The sequence below is a fragment of the Aquarana catesbeiana genome, linkage group LG13 (genome assembly GCF_042186555.1).
Source record: "Aquarana catesbeiana isolate 2022-GZ linkage group LG13, ASM4218655v1, whole genome shotgun sequence".
NCBI lineage: Eukaryota > Metazoa > Chordata > Amphibia > Anura > Ranidae > Aquarana > Aquarana catesbeiana.
The window spans coordinates 233163018-233188361 of NC_133336.1; the positions used below are offsets into that span (position 1 = coordinate 233163018).

A 25344-nucleotide genomic window follows, 5' to 3' on the forward strand; every position below is an offset into this window, starting at 1 on the left:
TGTGCCTGAGATGGGGCGGTAGGCCCCCTCCCCACCAGGACCACTTTCTGTAGAAGAAGACCCAGAGCCCATGTACACATCCAATATATATATATATATATATATATATATATATATATATATATATATATATACACATACACACACACACACAGTTATCCACTGAATGCATTGGGGCACATCCCCTTCTAATTGGCCAGGGATGTATGGACATTCATGCCCTTATCTGCATGGCTTACACCCACTGTCCAGTACCTCCCATAGCTACTAGACCAGTGTGAAACATCAAGACAGCATGAGCAGCACCAGAGCAAACTGAGCAGACTCTGCTAAACAATCACAGCCTCTGTTAACTAGACAACACTTACATTTGCCTACTTGTCTTGTTAGGCAGAGAAACCAAAAACTATATAATTTAATTCTCCCGCTCTACAAGACTCTAGTCTGGCCGCACCTAGAGTATGCTGTCCAGTTCTGGGCACCAGTCCTCAGGAAGGATGTACTGGAAATGGAGCGAGTACAAAGAAGGGCAACAAAGCTAATAAAGGGTCTGGAGGATCTTAGTTATGAGGAAAGGTTGCGAGCTCTGAACTTATTCTCTCTGGAGAAGAGACGCTTGAGAGGGGATATGATTTCAATATACAAATACCATACTGGTGACCCCACAATAGGGATACAACTTTTTTGTGGAAGGGAGCTTAACAAGACTTATGGCCACTCATTAAAATTAGAAGAAAGGAGGTTTAACCTTAAACTACGTAGAGGGTTCTTTACTGTAAGAGCGGCAAGGATGTGGAATTCCCTTCCACAGGCGGTGGTCTCAGCGGGGAGCATCGATAGCTTCAAGAAACTATTAGATAAGCACCTGAATGACCGCAACATACAGGGATATACAATGTAATACATATAATCACACACATAGGTTGGACTTGATGGACGTGTGTCTTTTTTTTACCTCATCTACTATGTAACTATGTAACTATATATACACTCACTCTAGCACCTACCTAGGAGGGCGCTATAAATGTAAAAGATCAGCTTCAATCGTACATGACTCAGATCCATCATCTCATATTCCTCTCTATAGGTAATCATCTGGTGGGTCAGATTCTGCAGAATGAACTCGGATGCTCACTGACTCCAGAGCTGACAGGTAAGAAACAAAACATAGTGTATCTGATAAAACACAGGGTTCAATTTGTGTAAAGTGTGGAGATGGTGTTGGAATATTTACTTAGGTCCAGACTGGGACAAAAAATAGGCCCGGACATTTTAGACTGAGCAGCCAATTTTTCAAGGGACCCGGGGGGGGGGGGGGGGGAGGGGATGGGGTGTCGGTAGGCATTTGCAGGGGTGGCTGGTGTCAGTCCTCCACACTGTAATGTGCAGGGGACACTGATATAAAGGGGACTGCACTGTAAAGGGGTACTGTAGTCAGACAGTGCCCCTTTGCAGTGCAGTCCCTTTTATATTACAGTGCCCCTGCAATCGTGCCCCCCCTTTTCTCTGTAATCCTAGTGCCCCCTTTTACTCTCTGCTCACTGTGCAGATCTCCAGCTCCTCCTGCCCCCTGCTCTTACATCACAGTCCCCCTTACATCAGAGTCCCCACAGTCCCCCTTACATCAGAGTCCGCAGATTTCCTCTTACATCAGAGTCCGCAGATTCCCTCTTACATCAGAGTCTGCAGAGCCCCCCTTATAGTCTGCAGAATTTCCACTTACTGTAAGGGGGAGCTCTGGATTCTAATGTAAAGGGGAACCCTTATTTAAATGGAGATCTGATGTAAACTGGTGTTCTGAGAACCCTGATTAAAGGGGGAATGCTGTGGACTGCTGTGGTGTAAAGGGGAACTATGATGTAAGGGGGTTTCTGCTCTCTGGAGAAGAGACGCTTGAGAGGGGATATGATTTCAATTTACAAATACCATACTGGTGACCCTACAATAGGGATACAACTTTTTTGTGGAAGGGAGTTTAACAAGACTTATGGCCACTCATTAAAATTAGAAGAAAGGAGGTTTAACCTTAAACTACGTAGAGGGTTCTTTACTGTAAGAGCGGCAAGGATGTGGAACTCCCTTGCATCAGAGTCCACAGAGCACCCTATACACTGGGAGGAAGGAGAGATGGTGAGCTTACTCACCCCAGGATGGAGGCTGAGGCACAGGCTGTCTGTAGCTTTTATCTTCTGGGTTCAACTTTCCTTCACATCTCCCCGGGGATGTGTGGGCGAGGCAGACACAGGAGTAGAGGGGTGGGATGAGGAGCAGTCCATCCAAGTGGAGAGCGGAACTGTCTGCGTCAGCTCTAAGGCTGAGATGTGTGCGAGAGTGACACCCAGCTCAGCCCATGCAGCCGCTAACCTCATGCGTAGTTCCGCCAGAGAAGACACAGGCATGGCCGTATAGCGATAGGTGAGCGAGCGGCTGTGGCCTGTATTAGCCCTGTCCAGGCCGCGGTCAGGGCTTACCGCCCGCTGTGCGACCTGGTCAGGAACAGGCCACGGAGCGGGCGGCCCCGGCCCACCGGGCAAATGCCCGGTCTATCCTATGGCCAGTAGGTGCCTGGTTGTATCATCTACTCCACTGAGAGCTGATGATATGGGTGCACCAAATACACCAGATCCCAAGTGTCTTTTGGTTTTTCCTACGATGAGAATTCTTGAAAATCACATTTTATTCCAAGTTCAGGAGCTCATATATTAAAATAGATTTATAAAAAAATAATTTCATCAATCAACAGACATGTGTATTGTATTTTAACAGCTGCAGCCTTCTGACTTCAGCGTTCAGTGTGAGGCCGCATAAGCCAACGGGTGTGTTGTGTTTGTAAAAAAAAAAAACAATATGATCACAATGTCAGAGATTTCATAGTAATCTGGGAATCATGTTGATTTGTTACTGATTAATAGAGGAGATTTGGAGCTGTACCTTACAGTGGTTGTAAAGTAATAAAGAGATTATTGCCAGCCCCTCTGTTTTGCAAAGCTATACAACACTGTGTACTTGTTTGATTAAAATTATGCCTCTAAATACCTTTTGGATCAGTTCTCTTCAGTCATGTGACCTCTGGCCACTCTCCTCCTCCATTCCAAGGGCTACAGTGGTAGGGGCTGAGATCCCTCTCTGATGTCAGACAGGAGGTCACATGACCACTGTGCTATCCGCTCATCCCCTCCTGCTGTAGTCCTTGGAACAGAGGAGGAAAGTGGCTGGAGGTCACGTGACAGAAGAGAACTAATCTAAAAGAAGGTGTTTTAGAGGCATAATAAAACAAACAAGTACACAGTGTTGTAAAGCTTTGTAGGATAGAGGGGCTGGCAATAATCCTTCTTTGATTTTATTGCCAGCTACTAATAGCGGCAGGAGGGGAGAGAAGGGGCTGATTTGTTTATCGGCTCGGACACAGGAGCCGACAGGCAGGAAGGGAGGTGGAGGGGGGGGGAGAGGAGAGCAGCAGGAGCACGAAGGCACGTAAGCTGACCACAGTATCATGGATCAGCAGCCATGATTAGTGTGGTCAGTTTACATAGGGGGACACAGGAACAGGCCTGATTAACAAGGCATTTTAGAACATAGAGAGGGACAAATGACACAGCACAGGCACTATGCAGCATATCCTGATTTAAAGGAAAAGGATCTTTTTTTTAAATTTTTTTAGGGTTACAACCGCTTTAACAGTGAGGAACATACATAGATGTGCATTCCTAGTTCTCATTGTTAATGTTACTTCACCCCTTGCTGACCATATAATTTACCTAGTATGTGATCTGACACGTCTGGGTCTGGGGCACGCATGTGCGCAGCCGGTGGCCCACTCCCACTGTGATTATACACAGCGGGAGCAGATCGGCAGGTACTGTGGACTCGATGTCTGTTGGCACCCGCCAATCCTACGTTACAGAGGGAGCACAGCGGCCTGCCTATGTAAACAAGGCAGATCGCCGTTCTGTCAGTACAGAAGGCAAGGATCCTGTGTTCCTGCAAATCAGGAACATGGATCCATGTCTTCTCCTAGTACAAACACCTACCAAACAGTAAGAAAACAATAGTTCGCACACAGTTAACCCTTTGATCGCTCCTGATGTTAACCCCTTCCCGGCCAGTGTCACTGATCACTGTTCCCAAAAAGTATCAAAAGTGTCAGTTAGGTGACACCGGTGATAGCCACCATTACTAATATATATATATATATATATATATATATATATATATATATATATATATATATACACACATACACATATATATACATATATATATATATATATATATATATATATAATTTATATATGTATATATATAGCAATACTCACGATGGAGCTGCTGGTTTAAGCGGGCCTGTCCTCTTTGCTTTACACCCTTCTTAAATTGTTCACTCCCCTTGACACAACTGTAGTGCAGTGTTGTAACAATATGAGCATTAACTTTAACCCACAATATACACTTACAATTATGATTACTGTATATACTCGAGTATAAGTCATTCCGAGTATAAGTCGAGGCCCCTAATTTACCACAAAAAACTGGGAAAAACTTATTGACCCGAGTATAAGACGAGGGTGAGAAATGCAAAGGGTCAATAATGCCCATCTGCAGCTGCATGCCTCCCTGTGTCCTGTGCAGCCTACCTGTACATGTGTCCTGTACATGTGTGTCCTGTGTGCATGTGTGTCCTGTGTGCATGTGCAGCCTACCTGTGTCCTGTGTAGCCTTCCTGTGGCGATCTCCTTCCTCCCTGTGGCGATCTCCATCCTCAGACGGCGGCCGTGTGATGATACTGTTCGGCGGCCATTCCACAGTTCAAAAGCCGCGCCTCCTCCTCGTCTGTGATAGGCTGACCGCTGACTGCCTATCACGGACATTCTCTCATTCTCATACCACGGACGAGGATGAGAGAATGTCCGTGATAGGCTGTACACTGACAGCTGTTCAGCCTATCACAGAAGAGCAGGAGGCGCAGCTTTTGAAAGCTGGAATAGCCTCCGAGCATTATCATCACACGCCGGCCGCCGTCTGCCTGCATGACACGCTGATCATGCAGACAGACGGCGGGGACTCGAGTATAAGTCGAAGGGAAACTTTCAGCCCAAAAAAAAGGGCTGAAAAATTCGACTTATACTCGAGTATATACGGTACCTCTGCCTGGGTGCTGGTAACTCCACCTGTGAGAGAAATGACAACACTGCACGAACACTTCAATAATGACCAAGAATAACTTCTTTCTTTGAGTAAGTAGTATATTTATATAAAGAGTTATTTCAATGAATATACTGTCACATCAACGTAGTGTGATAGTATAAGAAATGATAATGACAATTATAATCACAGAAATATATATATAAAACGGTATAAGCCTATACCCGGGAGCTCCCCCTTCTCTGAGCCTTAAAGTCACTATACTAAAATGCAGGGCCCTGCAATGAAAAAGGTAGTCCAGACGTCTTCAGTCTTCGCTAGCTCTTATGATTATAATCCACAAAGGGTTCCTCCTAGATGTTTCACTGTGTAGTATAACATAAACACACTAAACAATTGTAATCCAAATGAGTGACTAGGTGTCTTTATATGAAGAGACAAAACATCTGACACCCGCTCTTGAATGCTGAAGTCTAGTCGGATGTAATACTCTCAACTTGTTCCGTGGGACTATCAGTCCCAGCAACACTCTTTACAGTTCTAAAGATGTGTGTGTAATACTCAATTAAACTTCTGGGTGTTAACCCTCTCACCACACAGAAATCCAGGCAGGTGGATGTCTCCGATTCAGCAGTCCTCAGTTCAGTATAGAGGCACCACCACGCCGTCACACTGTTCCGTCCACAACCGACCAGGAGTCTTCGGTTAACTCCCCACGGATCCTCCGGAACGATCACGTCTCTTGTCCAGCTCACTACGATGCGATGGCAAGATACTGCAGCTGCTCTGCTCCTCCGCAAAGGTAGGCCGCAACCCTGTGGGACACACACACCCACAGAGTCCTGCTGACAGGCCACGCGTCCCAGGAACAAGAGAAATAAAATGGTCGCTGCTCACCCTTTTATATCCTCCCACAATGCAGTTCAGTTCTGACTTTGTCCAGGAGCATTGTGGGTGGGTGAGAGCTACATTTCCGAAGTAAACAATGAATTACTTCCACGTCACTTAATCCTGAGACGTAAACTTACTACACTTTATCAATTGTCCACAAGATGGCACTGACACAACTATTGTACTGAATAATACACATAGAGCTAGAATCAACAGTTGTCAGCGCTACATACTGTATATATATATCCCATAGTTTGTAGACCCTTTAACTTATGTGCATACCAATCAATATACGCTTTTTTTTTTACCAAAAATACGTAGCAGAATACATATTGGCCTAAATTGATGAAAACATTTTATTTTTTTTTTTTTAAATGTGGATGTGTTTTATAGCAGAAAGTAAAAAATTTTGTTTTTATTTCAAAATTGTCACTATTTTTTTGTTTATAGCGCAAAAAATTAAAAACAGCAGAGTAACGGAGTACTGTATTGCAAAAAAGGGCCTAGTCATGAAGGGGGGGGGGTAAATCTTCCAGAGGACAAGTGGTAAATGTTCTTACAGCACAGTGTCTGACAACCATAAAGTAGACCTATGGCTTGTCATTTAAAAATATATTCTGAAGCACCTAATTATAAGTGCATCTGCCCTTACAAAGCCGCACATACAGTATACTGTACCTAATGATCCTTCCAGTGGGGTTCTCCCAATGCAGCTTCCTGTATTGGGGTGGCAACAATGCTGCACTGCTCCTGAATTCAGAGCAGAGTTGCCACTTTTATGTAGGCTGTGAGTGCTTGCCACAGAATAAAAAAAGTTTTGGGGGTGTGGCTAACAGCATTGTCATTACTGATTCACAAACATTTCAATTTTACAGCAGCCTGGAGTTGAGGTTTAATGTTACAATCCGTAGTTTAAAAAAAAACGTAAATTGGTTGCTGTGAGAACACAGACCTTCCAATAAGACACTATCATTTAACAGGACAAAAGACACGGAGAAATGGTCAGATGAGCCAAAGAGGCTCAAAGACTCCGTCCAGAATGGCCTATGCGTGCCGGGGTCGCATACAGATGAATCTCATAACCCACCATAACCCTCTCCACCAAAAAAGAAAAATGGGAAGTTGAAAGCAAAAGGCAGAGTAAAATACGAATGAAATTAGATATGTGCCCACCTCCCCCATCTACCAGGAACTCTTTTTTCTAACCCCTGCTATCTATATCTGTGCCTCTTTGGCTCATCTGGCCATTTCTCCGTGGCTCTGGACACAAGAGTATATGAGCAACACATGCATATTTTTTTTGATCCATCTGTTGCCATTAGATGGATATAAATACTGATTGAGCTATGTTGTTGTTGAAAATATGTATCTTTTTGTATTTTAGATTGTTACATTTAGAATAAATAACATATCAGTTCATCCCTGAAGAAGGAGTGTATTATACTCCGCAACGCGTAGGAAACATTGAATGCATATGATCTTTTGTTACATGCTTATACTTTGAGTGCATATGTTTTCTGTATTACTTCGGAAATATTATGCACTCGATAGTTATCTGCACAGATATTTTTAAATACATGTTTGTATGAATACTACGTCACTAATTTTGATATATTGTTTAATAGCTTCACCCCCGGACCATTTGGCTGGCCAAAGACCAGAGCACTTTTTGAGATTCGGCACTGCGTCTCTTTAACTGACAATTGCGCGGTCGTGCGTCGTGGCTCCTAAACAAAATCGACGTCCTTTTTTCCCAGCAAATAGAGCTTTCTTTTGGTGGTATTTGATCACCTCTGCGGTTTTTATTTTTTGCTCTATAAACAAAAAAAGAGCGACAATTTTGAAAAAAAACGCAATATTTTTTACTTTTTGCTATAATAAATATCCCCAAAAATTATATAAAAAAAACATTTTTTTCCTCAGTTTAGGCCGTATTCTTCTACATATTTTTGGTAAAAAAAATTGCAATAAGCGTATATTATTTGCGCAAAAGTTATAGCGTCTACAAAACAGGAGATAGTTTTATGGCATTTTTATTAATATTTTTTTTTTTTTTTACTAGTAATGGTGGCGATCAGCAATTTTTATCGTGACTGCGACATTATGGCGGAGACATCAGACAATTTTGACACATTTTTGGGACCATTGGCATTAATACAGCGATCAGTGCGTTTAAAAATGCATTGATTACTGTAAAAATGTCACTGGCAGTGAAGGGGTTAATACTAGGGGGCAGTGAAGGGGTTAACCACTTGACAACCGCCTCACGCCAATGTACGTCGGCAAGGTGGCACGGACAGGCAAAATCACGTACATATACGTGATTTGCCTTCCGCGGGTGGGGAGTCCGATCGGACCCCCCCCCCCCCCGGTGCCCGAGGCGGTCGTCTTTTGTTCCCCGGCGATCGGAGGTGAGGGGGAGGCCATCCGTTCGTGGCCCCCCCCCTTGCGATCGCTGCCGGCCAATGGGAACATTCCTTTGCTGCTGTATGCTAAACAGCAGCAAAGGAAATGATGTCATCTCTCCTCGGCTCGGTAGTTTCCGTTTCAGCGCCGAGGAGAGAAGACTGCAATGTGAGTGAAAACACACTACACACACAGTAGAACATGCCAGGCACACAAAACACCCCAATCGCCCCCCAATCACCCCCCCCTGTCACAAACTGACACCAAGCAGGTTTTTTTTTTTTTTTTTTTTTTTTCTGATTACTGTATTGGTGTCAGTTTGTGACAGTTACAGTGTTAGGACAGTTACTGTTAGCCCCCTTTAGGTCTAGGGTACCCCCCTAACCCCCCCTAATAAAGTTTTAACCCCTTGATCACCCCCCGTCACCAGTGTCGCTAAGCGATCATTTTTCTGATCGCTGTATTAGTGTCGCTGGTGACGCTAGTTAGGGACGTAAATATTTAGGTTCGCCGTCAGCGTTTTATAGTGACAGGGACCCCCATATACTACCGAATAAATGTTTTAACCCCTTGATTGCCCCCTAGTTAACCCTTTCACCACTGATCACCGTATAAGTGTTACGGTTGACGCTGGTTAGTTTGTTTATTTTTTATAGTGTCAGGGCACCTGCCGTTTATTACCGAATAAAGGTTTAGCCCCCTGATCGCCCGGCGGTGATATGCGTCGCCCCAGGCAGCATCAGATTAGCGCCAGTACCGCTAACACCCACGCACGCAGCATACGCCTCCCTTAGTGGTATAGTATCTGAACGCATCAATATCTGATCCGATCAGATCTATACTAGCGTCCCCAGCAGTTTAGGGTTCCCAAAAACGCAGTGTTAGCGGGATCAGCCCAGATACCTGCTAGCACCTGCGTTTTGCCCCTCCGCCCAGCCCAGCCCACCCAAGTGCAGTATCGATCGATCACTGACACTTACAAAACACTAAATGCATAACTGCAGCGTTCGCAGAGTCAGGCCTGATCCCTGCGATCGCTAACAGTTTTTTTGGTAGTATTTTGGTGAACTGGCAAGCACCAGCCCCAAGCAGCGTCAGGTTAGCGCCAGTACCGCTAACACCCATGCACGCAGCATACGCCTCCCTTAGTGGTATAGTATCTGAACGGATCAATATCTGATCCGATCAGATCTATACTGGCATCCCCAGCAGTTTAGGGTTCCCAAAAACGCAGTGTTAGCGGGATCAGCCCAGATACCTGCTAGCACCTGCATTTTGCCCCTCCGCCCGGCCCAGCTCAGCCCACCCAAGTGCAGTATCGATCGATCACTGTCACTTACAAAACACTTAACGCATAACTGCAGCGTTCGCAGAGTCAGGCCTGATCCCTGCAATCGCTAACAGTTTTTTTGGTAGCTTTTTATTGAACTGGCAAGCGCCAGCGGCCTAGTACACCCCGGTCGTAGTCAAGCCAGCACTGCAGTAACACTTGGTGACGTGGCAAGTCCCATAAGTGCAGTTCAAGCTGGTGAGGTGGCAAGCACAAGTAGTGTCCCACTGCCACCAAGAAGACAAACACAGGCCCGTCGTGCCCATAATGCCCTTCCTGCTGCATTCGCCAATCCTAATTGGGAACCCACCACTTCTGCAGCGCCCGTACTTCCCCCATTCACATCCCCAACCAAATGCAGTCGGCTGCATGAGAGGCATTTTCTTTATGTCCTCCCGAGTACCCCTACCCAACAAACCCCCCCAAAAAAGATGTGTCTGCAGCAAGTGCGGATATAGGCGTGACACCCGCTATTATTTTCCCTCCTGTCCTGACAATCCTGGTCTTTGCATTGGTGAATGTTTTGAACGCTACCATTCACTAGTTGAGTATTAGCGTAGGGTACAGCATTGCACAGACTAGGCACACTTTCACAGGGTCTCCCAAGATGCCATCGCATTTTGAGAGACCCGAACCTGGAACCGGTTACCGTTATAAAAGTTACAGTTACAAAAAAAGTGTAAAAAAAAAAAAAAATATGTATAAAATAAAAAAAAATAGTTGTCGTTTCATTGTTCTCTCTCTCTCTATTCTCTCTATTGTTCTGCTCTTTTTTACTGTATTCTATTCTGCAATGTTTTATTGTTATTATGTTTTATCATGTTTGCTTTTCAGGTATGCAATTTTTTATGCTTTACCGTTTACTGTGCTTTATTGTTAACCATTTTTTTGTCTTCAGGTAAGTCATTCACGACTTTGAGTGGTTATACCAGAATGATGCCTGCAGGTTTAGGTATCATCTTGGTATCATTCTTTTCAGCCAGCGGTCGGCTTTCATGTAAAAGCAATCCTAGTGGCTAATTAGCCTCTAGACTGCTTTTAAAAGCCGTCGGAGGGAATGCCCCCCCCCATCTTCCGTGTTTTTCTCTGGCTCTCCTGTCTCAACAGGGAACCTGAGAATGCAGCCGGTGATTCAGCCAGCTGACCATAGAGCTGATCAGAGACCAGAGTGGCTCCAAACATCTCTATGGCCTAAGAAACCGGAAGCTACGAGCATTTTATGACCTAGATTTCGCCGGATGTAAACAGCGCCATTGGGAAATTGGAGAAGCATTTTATCACACCGATCTTGGTGTCGTCAGATGCTTTGAGGGCAGAGGAGAGATCTAGGGTCTAATAGACTCCAATTTTTTCAAAAAAGAGTACCTGTCACTACCTATTGCTATCATAGGGGATATTTACATTCCCTGAGATAACAATAAAAATGATTAAAAAAAAAAAAAAAAAATGAAAGGAACAGTTTAAAAATAAGATAAAAAAGCAAAAAAATAATAAAAAAAAAAAAAAAAAAAAAAAAAAGCACCCCTGTCGCCCCCTGCTCTCGTGCTAAGGCGAGCGCAAGCGGCGGTCTGTCGTCAAACGTAAACAGCAATTGCACCATGCATGTGAGGTATCACCGCGAAGGTCAGATCGAGGGCAGTAATTTTTGCAGTAGATCTCCTCTGTAAATCTAAAGTGGTAACCTGTAAAGGCTTTTAAAGGCTTTTAAAAATGTACAAACTGCACGTTTGTGCGCAATTTTAAAGCATGTCATGTTTGGTATCCATGTACTCGGCCTAAGATCATCTTTTTTATTTCATCAAACATTTGGGCAATATAGTGTGTTTTAGTGCATTAAAATTTAAAAAAGTGTGTTTTTTCCCCAAAAAATGCGTTTGAAAATTCGCTGCGCAAATACTGTGTGAAAAAAAAAAAATGAAACACCCACCATTTTAATCTGTAGGGCATTTGCTTTAAAAAAATATATAATGTTTGGGGGTTCAAAGTAATTTTTTTGCAAAAAAAAATAACTTTTTCATGTAAACAATAAGTGTCAGAAAGGGCTTTGTCTTCAAGTGGTTAGAAGAGTGGGTGGTGGTGTGTGACATAGGCTTCTAAATGTTGTGCATAAAATGCCAGGACAGTTCAAAACCCCCCCAAATGACCCGATTTTGGAAAGTAGACACCCCAAGCTATTTGCTGAGAGGCATGTCGAGTCCATGGAATATTTTATATTGCGACACAAGTTGCGGGAAAGAGACAAATTTTTTTTTTTTTTTTTGCACAAAGTTGTCACTAAATGATATATTGCTCAAACATGCCATGGGAATATGTGAAATTACACCCCAAAATACATTCTGCTGCTTCTCCTGAGTATGGGGATACCACATGTGTGAGACTTTTTGGGAGCCTAGCCGCGTACGGGACCCTGAAAACCAAGCACCGCCTTCAGGCTTTCTAAGGGCGTGAATTTTTGATTTCACTCTTCACCACCTATCACAGTTTCGGAGGCCATGGAAAGCCCAGGTGGCACAAAACCCCCCCAAATGACCCCATTTTGGAAAGTAGACACCCAAAGCTATTTGCTGAGAGGTATAGTGAGTATTTTGCAGACCTCACTTTTTGTCACAAAGTTTTGAAAATTGAAAAAAGAAAAAAAAAAAAGTTTTTTCTTGTCTTTCTTCATTTTCAAAAACAAATGAGAGCTGCAAAATACTCACCATGCCTCTCAGCAAATAGCTTGGGGTGTCTACTTTCCAAAATGGGGTCATTTGGGGGGGTTTTGTGCCACCTGGGCATTCCATGGCCTCCGAAACTGTGAAAGGCAGTGAAGAGTGAAATCAAAAATTTTCACCCTTAGAAATCCTGAAGGCGGTGATTGGATTTCGGGGCCCCGTACACGGCTAGGCTCCCAAAAAGTCCCACACATGTGGTATCCCAAAACTCAGGAGAAGCAGCTAAATGCATTTTGGGGTGCAATTCCACATATGCCCATGGCCTGTGTGAGCAATATATCATTTAGTGACAACTTTGTGCAAAAAAAAAAAAAGTGTCACTTTCCCGCAACTTGTGTCAAAATATAAAATATTCCATGGACTCAATATGCCTCTCAGCAAATAGCTTGGGGTGTCTACTTTCCAAAATGGGGTCATTTGGGGGGGTTTTGTGCCACCTGGGCATTCCATGGCCTCCGAAACTGTGATAGGCAGTGAAGAGTGAAATCAAAAATTTACACCATTAGAAATCCTGAAGGCGGTGCTTGGTTTTCGGGGCCCCGTACGCAGCTAGGCTCCCAAAAAGTCCCACACATGCGGTATCCCCATACTCAGGAGAAGCAGCTGAATGTATTTTGGGGTGCAATTCCACATAGGCCCATGGCCTGTGTGAGCAATATATCATTTAGTGACAACTTTTTGTAAATATTTTTTTTTTTTGTCATTATTCAATCACTTGGGACAAAAAAAAATAAATATTCAATGGGTTCAACATGCCTCTCAGCAATTTCCTTGGGGTGTCTACTTTCCAAAATGGGATCATTTGGGGGGGTTTTGTACTGCCCTGCCATTTTAGCACCTCAAGAAATGACATAGGCAGTCATAAACTAAAAGCTGTGTAAATTACAGAAAATGTACCCTAGTTTGTAGACGCTATAACTTTTGCGCAAACCAATAAATATACGCTTATTGACATTTTTTTTACCAAAGACATGTGGCCGAATACATTTTGGCCTAAATGTATGACTAAAATTTAGTTTATTGGATTTTTTTTATAACAAAAAGTAGAAAATATCATTTTTTTTCAAAATTTTCGGTCTTTTTCCGTTTATAGCGCAAAAAATAAAAACTGCAGAGGTGATCAAATACCATCAAAAGAAAGCTCTATTTGTGGGAAGAAAAGGACGCAAATTTCGTTTGGGTACAGCATTGCATGACCGCGCAATTAGCAGTTAAAGCGACGCAGTGCCAAATTGGAAAAAGACCTCTGGTCCTTAGGCAGCATAATGGTCCGGGGCTCAAGTGGTTAATGTGTGTCCTAGAACGTGTTCCAACTGAAGGGGGATGTGGACTGTGCAGGGAAACTAACAGATCGCTGTTCATACTCTGTATGAACAGAGGATCTGTCAGTTCTCCCCTCAGAGGACCGGAAACTGTGTGTTTACACACACAGCTCCCGGTTCTCGTGTGCCCCGAGGGATCACGGGAGCCCGGCGGTGATCGAGACCACTGGGCACTGGCATCAGTTTCGTGGGCGAGCAGGGGGTGCTCGTGCGTGCCCCCTAGTGGCCGTCTATGGTACCGACGTACCACGACGGCGATCCGCCTGCCTGTGCCATTCTGCCACAGTATAACTGCAGCGGACGGTCGGCAAGCGGTTAAATAAAACTACTCTATATTTTTTACTACATTGTATGTCTCACTACCTATGCCTTTAAAGTCCCACCCATAAGGGGAAATTTTGTACCATATTCAAGATTGAGATGTTGGCTGACAGATAGCAGATTTCTTTTCTCAACCTCCACTTTTTTGGTATTTTACACAAAGAACAATACAAAGAGAATGGGATACTTTTTTCTATACAAGTACATGGTACAGCAGGCACAGATCAGGATTATGCAGTGTTTGGGTAACATACACCTAAAATGAAAAATTAGTCAGCCCTCTTCCCATGACAATTGTTTTTTTCCCCATATCTTTTTAACCCTTTAACACCACCTCTTTATGAGGTTTTAAATGACAGAAGGCAGAGGCAGATTTCCTGATAATGTAACCACTCTGATGAAGAGCCCCCACCACCCCCTTTATAAATAGTGACTGAAAGCTGTCAGTGACAAAGAGGTACACCATAGATACATATGTGTGACACATGGACATTAAGGCCTACCCACCTTGCTGCCACACGTATTCATTAGGTATTTGGAAAGTGGTAAACATTGCCCACTTTTATTATTTTTTATATTTAATATTCATAGAAATTCTTAGTCAAAGATATATTTTTAACATCTGGGTAATATAAATGAAGAGGGGAGAATTGGGAAACATCTGGGTCATATTATTTAAAATTTTATTGAGGTTTGGGTGGAGGATGGGGGTGTGTGCTTTTTTGTATTTCTCCTAGCATACAAAGTCCGCTATTGTGGTTGGTTGGCATGGTGAAAAAGGTAGGAGTTCCTAATGAGGGTTCTTCACTGTAAGAGCGGCAAGGATGGGCGGTGGTCTCAGCGGGGAGCATCAATATTTTTTTGAAACTATTAGGTAAGCACCTGAACGACTGCAACATACAGGGATATATAATGTAATACTGACATATAATCACACACATAGGTTGGACTTGATTGACTTGTGTCTTTTTTCAACCTCACCTACTATGTAACTATGACTTTCTGTGACACAACTTTTCAGCTTCCAGCATCATTTTCCTTTGAAGCATTTGAAATTCAAACATGACATCTCAGAGCTGCAAAAATAGTTATACGTAGCTGCAGGTCCTATTCTTACATAGTTACATAGTAGGTGAGGTCGAAAAAAGACACAAGTCCATCAAGTCCAACCTATGTGTGATTATATGTCAGTATTACATTGTATATCCCTGTATGTTTTCGTCGGTCAGGTGCTTATCTAATAGTTTCTTGAAACTATCGATGCCTCCCGCTGAGACCACTGCCTGTGGAATTGAATTCCATATCCTTGCCGCTCTTACAGTAAAGAAACCCTCTACGTAGTTTAAGGTTAAACCTCTTTTCTTCTCATTTTAATGAGTGGCCACGAGTCTTGTTAACCACTTGTCACCCGCCATATAGCAAAATGACGGCGGCAAAGTGGTTTCAATATCCTGACCAGACGTCATATGACGTGATCAGGATATTAAGCCACTGCACGCCCCTGGGGATTCCACCTCCTCTCTATCTCCCTCAGTGATGTCATCTCTCACATTCACTTGTACATTATTCTTGATATATAGGCATACCCCTCCCCCTTTTTTACCCTCTCTATCCTTGCGGTATAGGGTATACCCTTGAATGTTTGCCAGCCAATCATGAGAGCTGTTGAACCAGGTCTCTGAAATTCCCACAAAATCCAAATCCTCCTCGTACAACAGTATCTCTAGTTCACCCATCTTGTCCGCCATGCTCCTGGCATTGGTGAACATGCCACATAGTTTAGACCAGTCGCATATTGTCCTCGTATTGGGTGTTTCGAGATTGCAACTAGGACTTGCTACTATACTCACCTTGTGTTTTTGTGCTTTGGTTAACCTACCACTAATGCCCCCAATACTACCCTCTGGAATATCTTCCGCTCTGGCTATCTCTGCCTCTGGACCCTCCCCCCCATCGCCTAGTTTAAAAACCCCTCTAACTTTTTGGCCATCTTCATTCCCAGCAGATCTGCACCCTCCTCATTTAGGTGCAGTCCGTCCCTTCTATAGCACCGGTTACCGACTGAGAAGTCGGCCCAGTCCTCCAGGTACCCAAACCCCTCCTTACTACACCAGCTCTTCCGCCACTTGTTTACTTCCCTAATCTCCCTCTGCCTTTCTGGTGTGGATCGATGTACCGGTAGTATTCCTGAGAATACTACCTTGGAGGTCCTTTTCCTCAATTTAGCTCCTAAGTCCCTAAAATTGCTCTTTAGGACACTCCATCTGCCTCTGTCTTTGTCATTGGTGCCAACGTGCACCATGACAGCCGGGTCTTCCCCAGCCCTTCCCAGTAATCTGTCCACAAGATCCGTGATGTGCCGAACCCGAGCACCCGGTAGACAACATACTGTTCGGCGCTTCAGGTCTTGGTTACAGATTGTCCTCTCTGTCCTTCTAAGAATTGAGTCCCCTACCACCAGAATCTGTCTTTCCTTTTCCTTTGCTGCCCCCCCACTCTCACTGGAGGAGTTCTTCCCCCGGCAGCTAGGAGAGTCCCTCAGCTCCAGCAGTGCTGGTCCCTGACTGATTTCACCAATGTCACTCAATGGAGCGTACTTATTGGGATGCTCCGGTCCTGGATCGGCCTCCATGGCACTTCCCCCTCTACCCCATCCCTCTTTGTCTCCACCCGCCTCTGTGCTGGCCCCTGCCGGCACCTGCCGTGTACGTTCCTGGCTCTCCTTTAGTATGGAGGGACTTCTCAGTGCTGACAGTTGCTTCCCCAGATTCAGAACCTGGGCTTCCAGGGAAACAATGTGCTTAAATTTTGCACAGCAGTATTTGCCCTCGATCGGATGATCAAGGAACGCATACATGCAGCAAGATGTACAAAGAGTCGCCTCTCCACACGGGCTTCGTACCTATTAAATTTAGTGAGGATTGGGGATTTTACCCTGTCCAAATTACCTAACAGCTAGCTTCCTGGCACTAATACTCAAGACAATACACAGGTACACAGGTACACAAGACAATACACAGGTACTCACAGACCTACGTGCAATCGCAGAACAGTCGCAGACCTACGTGCACTCGCAATACTCAAGTATACAGTACACAATACACAAGTACTAACGATCCACACACACTACTCAGACAACACTCAGGTACTCACACTACACAGGTACTATGACCCCTGTTATAACCTCCTGTTTTAAACTCTGGTTTTAACTCACCACTTAGACCAGTTCCACTAACTCTGGTTTTAACTCACCACTTAGACCAGTTCCACTAACTCTGGTTTTAACTCACCACTTAGACCAGTTCCACTAACTCTGGTTTTAATGCACCGCTTAGACCAGTTCCACTAACTCTGGTTTTAACTCACCGCTTAGACCAGTTCCACTTGGACAGAGTTCCAACAGCCTCACAATGAGCAGGCTCAGGATGAGTCCTACACAAAGTTATATAGGCCGCAAACACCTGTGAGCAATTAACCACTCCCCTTAATTGATAGCCTGAAGGAACTAAAGAAAAAAAAAAAAGGAAAAAAAAAAAAAGCTATTTAAAAAGTGACAGAAAAAGGTGATTGAAAAACTAAAAGGAAAAGCCCCAAAATGCAACCCAGCAAACAAAAAGCAAGACTTGTTCACTCTAACTCTGGTTTTAACTCACCACTTAGACCAGTTCCACTTGGACTGAGTTCCAACAGCCTCACAATGAGCAGCCCAGGCAGCTGCCAATCTGTGCCCAGGCAGCTGCCAATCAGTGCCCACTCCAATGCCTACCACTGCCAGTGGCACCAGGGATGCCTATCAGTGCCTCATATCAGTGCCGCGTATCAGTGCCCATCAGTGCCCAGCAGTGCCACCTATCAGTGCCCATCATGGCTGCCTATCAGTGCCACCCTGTTAGTGCCCATCAGTGCCCAGCAGTGCCGCCTTTCAGTGCACATCAGTGTCGCCTATCAGTGCCAACCAGTGCCACCCATGAGTGCCCATCAGTGCCGCCTATCAATGCCCATCAGTGCTGCATATCAGTGCCATCCATCAGTGCCGCCTACCAGTGCCCATCAGTGCCACATATTGGTGCCCATCGTCAGTGCCCACTCATTGGTGCCACCTCATCGGTGCCACAGTATCAGTGCCTGTCAGTGCCGCCTTATCAGTGCCCATCAGTGAAAGAGAAGACTTACTTATTTACAAATTTTTTTAAAGGAAACAAAAGCAAAACTTTTATTTTTTTCTAAATTTTCGGACTTTTTTATTTGTTTAGCAAAAAATAAAAACCAGAGAGGTGATCAAATACCACCAAAAGAAAGCTCTATTTGTGGGAACAAAATGATAAAAATTTAGTTTGGGTACAGTGTAGCATGACCGTGCAATTGTCATTTAAACTGCAACAGCGCTGAAATCTGAAAATTGCTCTGGGCAGGAAGGTGTATAAGTGCCCTGTATTGAAGTGGTTAAACTCCCTACCACAAAAAAGTTTTATCCCTATTGTGGGATCACCAGTACGGTATTTGTATATTGAAATCATATCCCCTCTCAAGCGTCTCTTCTCCAGAGAGAATAAGTTCAGTGCTCGCAACCTTTCCTCATAACTAATATCCTCCAGACCCTTTATTAGCTTTGTTGCCCTTCTTTGTACTCGCTCTTTTTCCAGTACATCCTTTCTGAGGACTGGTGCCCAGAACTGGACAGCATACTCTAGGTGCGGCCGGACCAGAGTCTTGTAGAGAAGGAGAATTATCATTTTATCTCTGGAATGAATCCCCTTTTTAATGCATGCCAATATTCTGTTTGCAGCAGCTTGGCATTGCATGCCATTGCTGAGCCTATCATCTACTAGGACCCCCAGGTCCTTTTCCATCCTAGATTCTGATTGATGTCTGCATAGTAAAGTATCTCCAGGACACTCTTGAACACAGTGACATGTTTGATGACAAGCTTTTGGTGAAAGTGCTGTTGGACATACATTGTGGGAGGACATGCTGCCTGGCAGGCTGGAATGTCTACTCAGATGGCTGGGGTAGAAGGACAAAAGTAAAAGCCAGAGATGCCAACACTTAGCACAGAGTATAGCAGAGGCAGCACTGCATAGGGTACTTATTGGAAATATGTGGGGAAGAAACCAAAAGAATATATTGAACTTTGAAGGGGGGGTAGAGACAGTCCCTGACAGCTCCCCTCCCACTGGGAGTACTGCTTATACATTCTTAATTACTGCTTTAACATGAGCCTTAAAATAGTTTTATTATATTTCCAGATATTCAGGAAAAACACAAACAACATCTGATGGAGAAGACTGAGATGCTAGTGGAGCATAGACCCCCAGGAACTACCCTGGAACCACAAAGATTCCTCATCAATGAGCGTTATGTGAACCTGATTGTAGTCTCCACCGATCAGTTCAGGCAGCGTTCCCAAAATGAGCTAATACAGACTGGGGTAAAACATGAGGAGTGCTTGAAGGAAACACAAACTGGACTGGAACAGATTTCCCCCAACAAGCTGTTCCGATGGAACCACCAGTCACATTGTGTACCACATGCAGTAATGGTGAGCGGAGTGCCAGGAATAGGGAAGACGACACTGACGCAGAAATTTGTCTATGACTGGGTGATCAAAAAACACTACCAGAGATTTGCCTTTGTCTTCTTCTTCAGATTTCGGGACCTTAATAGACTGGGAGAGGTCAGCTTGGAGGAGATGATTCTTCATCAATATCCATATCTGGAGAGTCAGATTGGAAATATTTTACAAGATCCAGACAGACTTCTGTTTATATTTGATGGATTAGATGAAAGTGTTCACCAAATGGATTTCAGATCAAGTAAACTGTCCAATCCAAAACAGAGAACAAATTTTGGTGAGATTGTGGTCAGTTTGGTGAGGCAGAATCTTCTTAAGGGTTGCTCTGTACTGATAAACAGCCGCCCAACCAGACTGGCATCAGTTGATACCAGTGTTTTCCAGAGAATAGCTGAGATCATGGGATTTCTCCATGAAGACAGACTGACCTTCTTTAATAATTTCTTTGGAAATGAGGAATTGTCAAAGAAGGCTTTTCATTATGTGCAGGAGAATGACACTCTGTACACTTTCTGTTATATCCCATCATACTGCTGGATCATCTGTACAGTGTTATCAATGTGCTTCAGGGACCAACCAACAATCACTGATCAGCTGATGACATCATTACCCAAAACAGTGACACAACTCTTAGTAACGTTTGTTTCCAACTTTCTGGCCAATCACAACCAAAATAAAGATGGCGGTCACACTGCTCAGGAACTGCTGACATCTATTGGGTGGATGGCAGAACATGGAGTCATGAATCACATGATTGTATTTGATGAGCGTGATCTGGAGTCATTCAGTGTGAGAAATGATAAACATCTCTTTTCATGTTTCATGATGGAATCTAGTCAGCCTCCTGATGTGGATTACACCTTCTTACATCTCACTCTTCAGGAGTTTTTTGCTGCATTGGTCCATTTTATTAACTATAATGCTGACAGATTACAGAAAACACTTGATAAGGCTGAATCTTACAAAGACGGCCGTGCTGAAATATTCCTCCGTTTCCTCTGTGGTCTCTCAGACTCTACTACTAGATCCATATTAAAGTCTCATGTGGGAGAATTGTCTACTCAGGCTTCCAGACATGTCATCACTTGGATCCAGAGGAAAATAGGAAAAGAACCAAAACCAGACAAAGATACAGGGGATAAGAGAGATCTTCTTAATGTATTCTACTATCTCCATGAGAGTAGAAATAAGGCTCTGGTGTCACAATGTATTGGAGCAAATAAAGTTGACTTTTCTGACGTCCCTCTCAGTCCCCTGGACTGCTCTGTGCTGTCTTTTATCCTTCAATCCTGCAGAGAGACAGAAGTAAATCTACGTTCATGTAGAATTCTGAGTGAAGGAGTGAAGAAACTTATACCGGCTCTACATAGCATCAAGAGTTTGAGGTAAGGATTAACTATGAATAATGTTCAAAAATTTCTCCAGAGAAATTACAAATTGTTGATGTTTTTTGTTGTCTTTTATATGTGAACTCTATAGGTATCTATGTGATTGTTAGATCATTGCACAGAATGTACAGAAGAGTAGAGGCAGCAGAATCTGATCTTTGATATGTCTGTGACACGTAGCTGTGACGGTATTGGTCCAATGTCTGTGAGGTCTCTGCTCTGACCTTGCACAGTTACATGCATGAATCCTTACTGTTAACCACTTGCAGACCGCCTAACGCAGATTTATGCCCCGTACACATGGTCGGATTTTCCGACGGAAAATGTGTGATAGGACCTTGTTGTCGGAAATTCCGACCGTGTGTAGGCTCCATCACACATTTTCCATATCGGATTTTCCGACCCACAAAGTTTGAGAGCAGGATATAAAATTTTCCGACAACAAAATCCGTTGTCGGAAATTCCGACCGTGTGTACACAAATCCAACGGACAAAGTGCCACGCATGCTCAGAATAAATAAAGGGATGAAAGCTATTGGCCACTGCCCCGTTTATAGTCCCGACGTACGTGTTTTACGTCACCACGTTCAGAACGATCGGATTTTCCGACAAATTTGTGTGACCGTGTGTATGGAAAAAATCCTAGGATTTTGTTGTTGGAATGTCCGAACAAAGTCCGACCGTGTGTACGGGGCAATACTGCGGCAGAATGGCACGGGCAGGCAAAATCACATACCTGGTATGTGATCCGGTGCCCGAGGCGGTCGGCTTCGTTAGGGGAGCGATACAGGCTGAGAGGGAGGCCACTCATTCATGGCCACCCCCTCGCGATCGCTCCCAACAATTGTCAATCTTCCTCTGCTGCTGTAATGTAAACAGCGGCAGAGGAAGTGATGTCATCTCTCCTCGAGCCGGTCTTTTAGTTCCGGCGCCGAGGAGAGAAGACATCAAGTAAGTTTGCACCAACACTACACTTACAGTAGAACACGCAGGCACACTTTTCACCCCCCATCACCCCCCTGTACCCCCTGTCACAGTGACACCAATAGCAGTTTGGTTTTTTTTGCATTGGTGTCAGTTTGTGACAGTTATAAGTGGTAGGGCAGTTAGGGTTAGCCCCCTTTAGGTCTAGGGTACCCCCCTAATAAAGTTTTAACCCCTTGATCACCCCCTGTCGCCAGTGTCACATGTAGTTTTATGGTTTACAAGGGAAAATATAGTCACGTAGAGCTGACAAACTGCCCTGACTACATAGGAAGCGCTGGCAAGATTGTGTGGGACTTGGTGTCACCATTATTCGGAAAGGGCTACCACTTGTACGTGGACAATTATTACACGAGCGTACTGCTTTTTAGTCACCTTTTTGATCATCAGATTGGAGCATGTGGCACCGTGCGACCTAATCGCCGGGGCTTTCCCCAGCGGCTTGTAGATTCCCGTCTTAGGCTGGGGGAGAGAGCCTGCTTGCAGTGTAATAATTTGCTCGCTATGAAGTGGAGGGATAATAAGAATGTTTTCGTTCTTACCTCCCTTCATGCAGACACGACGGTCCAAATTACTACGGCGACCGATGTTGTGGAGAAACCCCTCTTTGTCCACGAATATAACCTTAACATGGGAGGGGTGGACCTCAACAACCAGTTGTTGGCGCCGTACGCAGTTGCCTGTAAGGCCAGACGCTGGTACAAAAAAGTGTCTGTTTATTTATTTCAATTGGCTTTGCTGAACGCTTATGTGCTATACAGAGCTTCAGGATGGACTGGATCCTTCCTTAAATTCCAGGAAGAGATCGTCAGAACCCTTCTGTTTCCAGACGGTGCTCCACCTCACCTTTCCCAACCAAATGCAGTAAGCAGGCTGCATGAGAGGCATTTTCTTTATGTCCTCCCGACAACCCCTACCCAATGAGCCCCCCAAAAAAGATGTCGTGTCTGCAGCAAGTGCGGATATAGGCGTGACACCCGGTATTATTGTCCCTCCTGTCCTGACAATCCTGGTCTTTGCATTGGTGAATGTTTTGAACGCTACCATACACTAGTTGAGTATTAGCGTAGGGTACAGCACTGTACAAACTAGGACACACTTTCACAGGGTCTCCCAAGATACCATCGCATTTTGAGAGACCCAAACCTGGTACCAGTTACAAAAGTTAAAGTTACAAAAAAAAGTGTAAAAAGAAAAAACAAAAAAAAAGTAAAAAAAAAAAAAAAAACACAAAAAAATATATAAAATAAAAAAAAACAAAAATAGATGTTGTTTTATTGTTCTCTCTCTATTCTCTCTCTATTGATCTGCTCTTTTTTACTGTATTCTATTCTGCAATGTTTTATTGTTATTATGTTTTTATCATGTTTGCTTTATAGGTATGCAATTTTTTTTATACTTTACTGTTTACTGTATTTTATTGTTAACCATTTTTTTGTTTTCAGGTACGCCATTCAGCTGCAGAGCGGATTTATTTATCTTGACAGCAACAGCGTTTGCTCCCACGATACATAAAGCCATGACTCCAGCGCTTTCGGAGGTGATTTCACCACCACAGTTACATACTTCAGCATATATGCCGAAGAGTGGGGGCAGCAGTGGGTGGAGGAGCGATTTGCTCCTACCTTTTGCGGGAGGATGCCCCCATGCTTCAGCATATATATATTTTAGGCACAGGTTGCGTTAAATGTTTTATTTTTTACTATATTTTTTTTGTATTTGCTTTGCAGGTATGGTAAGTCTTACTGTTATACTGTAATGTTACTTTGTTTCATTGTTAACCATCATTTGCTTAGTAGGTACGCCATTCAGTTGCAGCGCGGAATTATTTATCTTGACAGCAACAGTGTTTGCTCCCACGATACATAAAGCCGTGACTCCAGCGCTGTCTGAGGCGATTTCACCACCACAGTTACATACTTCAGCATATATGCCAAAGCGTGGGGGCAGCAGTGGGTGGAGAAGTGATTTGCTCCTACCTTTTGCAGGAGGATGCCCCCATGCTTCCGCATATATAAATGGTGCATGTATGCCCATCATTAAAAGTGGGTAGATGAAGGGAGGTATTCTAATGGTGGGCATACCCACCGATCAATATCCTTTTTTCGTTCAGCCCACAGGCTGCATGAAAAAAAAGTTTACAATATATGCCCAACAAGGACCAGCAACGTACTGGTATGTTGCTGGACTTTGAGTGGTTATACCAGAATGATGCCTGCGGGTTTAGGTATCATCTTGATATCATTCTTTTCAGCCAGCGGTTGGCTTTCATGCAAAAGCAATCCTAGCAGCTAATTAGCCTCTAGACTGCTTTTACAAGCAGTGGGAGGGAATGCCCCCCCCACCATCTTCCATGTTTTTCTCTGGCTCTCCTGTCCCAACGGGGAACCTGAGAATGCAGCTCAAACATGCCATGGAAATATGTGAAATTACACCCAAAAATACATTCTGTTGCTTCTCCTGAGTATAGGGGTACCACATGTGTGAGACTTTTTGGGAGCCTAGCCACGTACGGGACCCCGAAAACCAAGCACCGCCTTCAGGGCGTAAATTTTTGATTTCACTCTTCACTGCCTATCACAGTTTCGGAGGCCATGGAATGCCCAGGTGGCACAAAACCCCCCAAATGACCCGATTTTGGAAAGTAGACACCCCAAGCTATTTGCTGAGAGGTATAGTGAGTATTTTGCAGACCTCACTTTTTGTCACAAAGTTTTGAAAATTGAAAAAAGAAAAAAAAATGTTCTTGTCTTTCTTCATTTTCAAAAACAAATGAGAGCTGCAAAATACTCACCATGCCTCTCAGCAAAGCCTGTGGTGTCCACTTTCCAAAATGGGGTCATGGGGGGGGGGGGGTTTTGCTATCTTGGCATTTTATGGCCTTCGAAACGGTGATAGGTAGTGAGAAGTGAAATCAAAAATTTACTATCTTAGAAATCCTGAAGGCGGTGATTGGTTTTCGGGGCCCCGTATGCAGCTAGGCTCCCAAAAAGTCCCACACATGTGGTATCCCTGTACTCAGGAGAAGCAGCAGAATGTATTTTGGGGTGTAATTCCACATATGCCCATGGCCTGTGTGAGCAATATATCATTTAGTGACAACTTTTTGTAAATTTTTTTTTTTTTTCATTATTCAATCACTTGGGACATAAAATGTCCATGGCATGTTTGAGCAATATATAATTTAGTGACAACTTTGTGAAAAAAAAAAAAAAAAGTCACTTTCCCGCAACTTGTGTCAAAACATAAAATATTCCATGGATTCAACATGCCTCTC

The 25344-nt window shown here is 43.9% G+C and overlaps 1 protein-coding gene across 1 annotated transcript in view; it reads left to right on the forward strand.

Annotated features, from left to right (window-relative positions):
- The window catches only part of LOC141116957 (NACHT, LRR and PYD domains-containing protein 3-like), an 88081-nt gene that overhangs the window by 19903 nt on the left and 42834 nt on the right, over positions 1-25344 (forward strand). The window contains exons 4-5 of the mRNA XM_073609483.1: positions 1088-1153; positions 19370-21080. Of these exons, the coding sequence (XP_073465584.1) occupies positions 1088-1153; positions 19370-21080 (1777 nt within the window). The remainder of the gene's footprint in view (positions 1-1087; positions 1154-19369; positions 21081-25344) is intronic.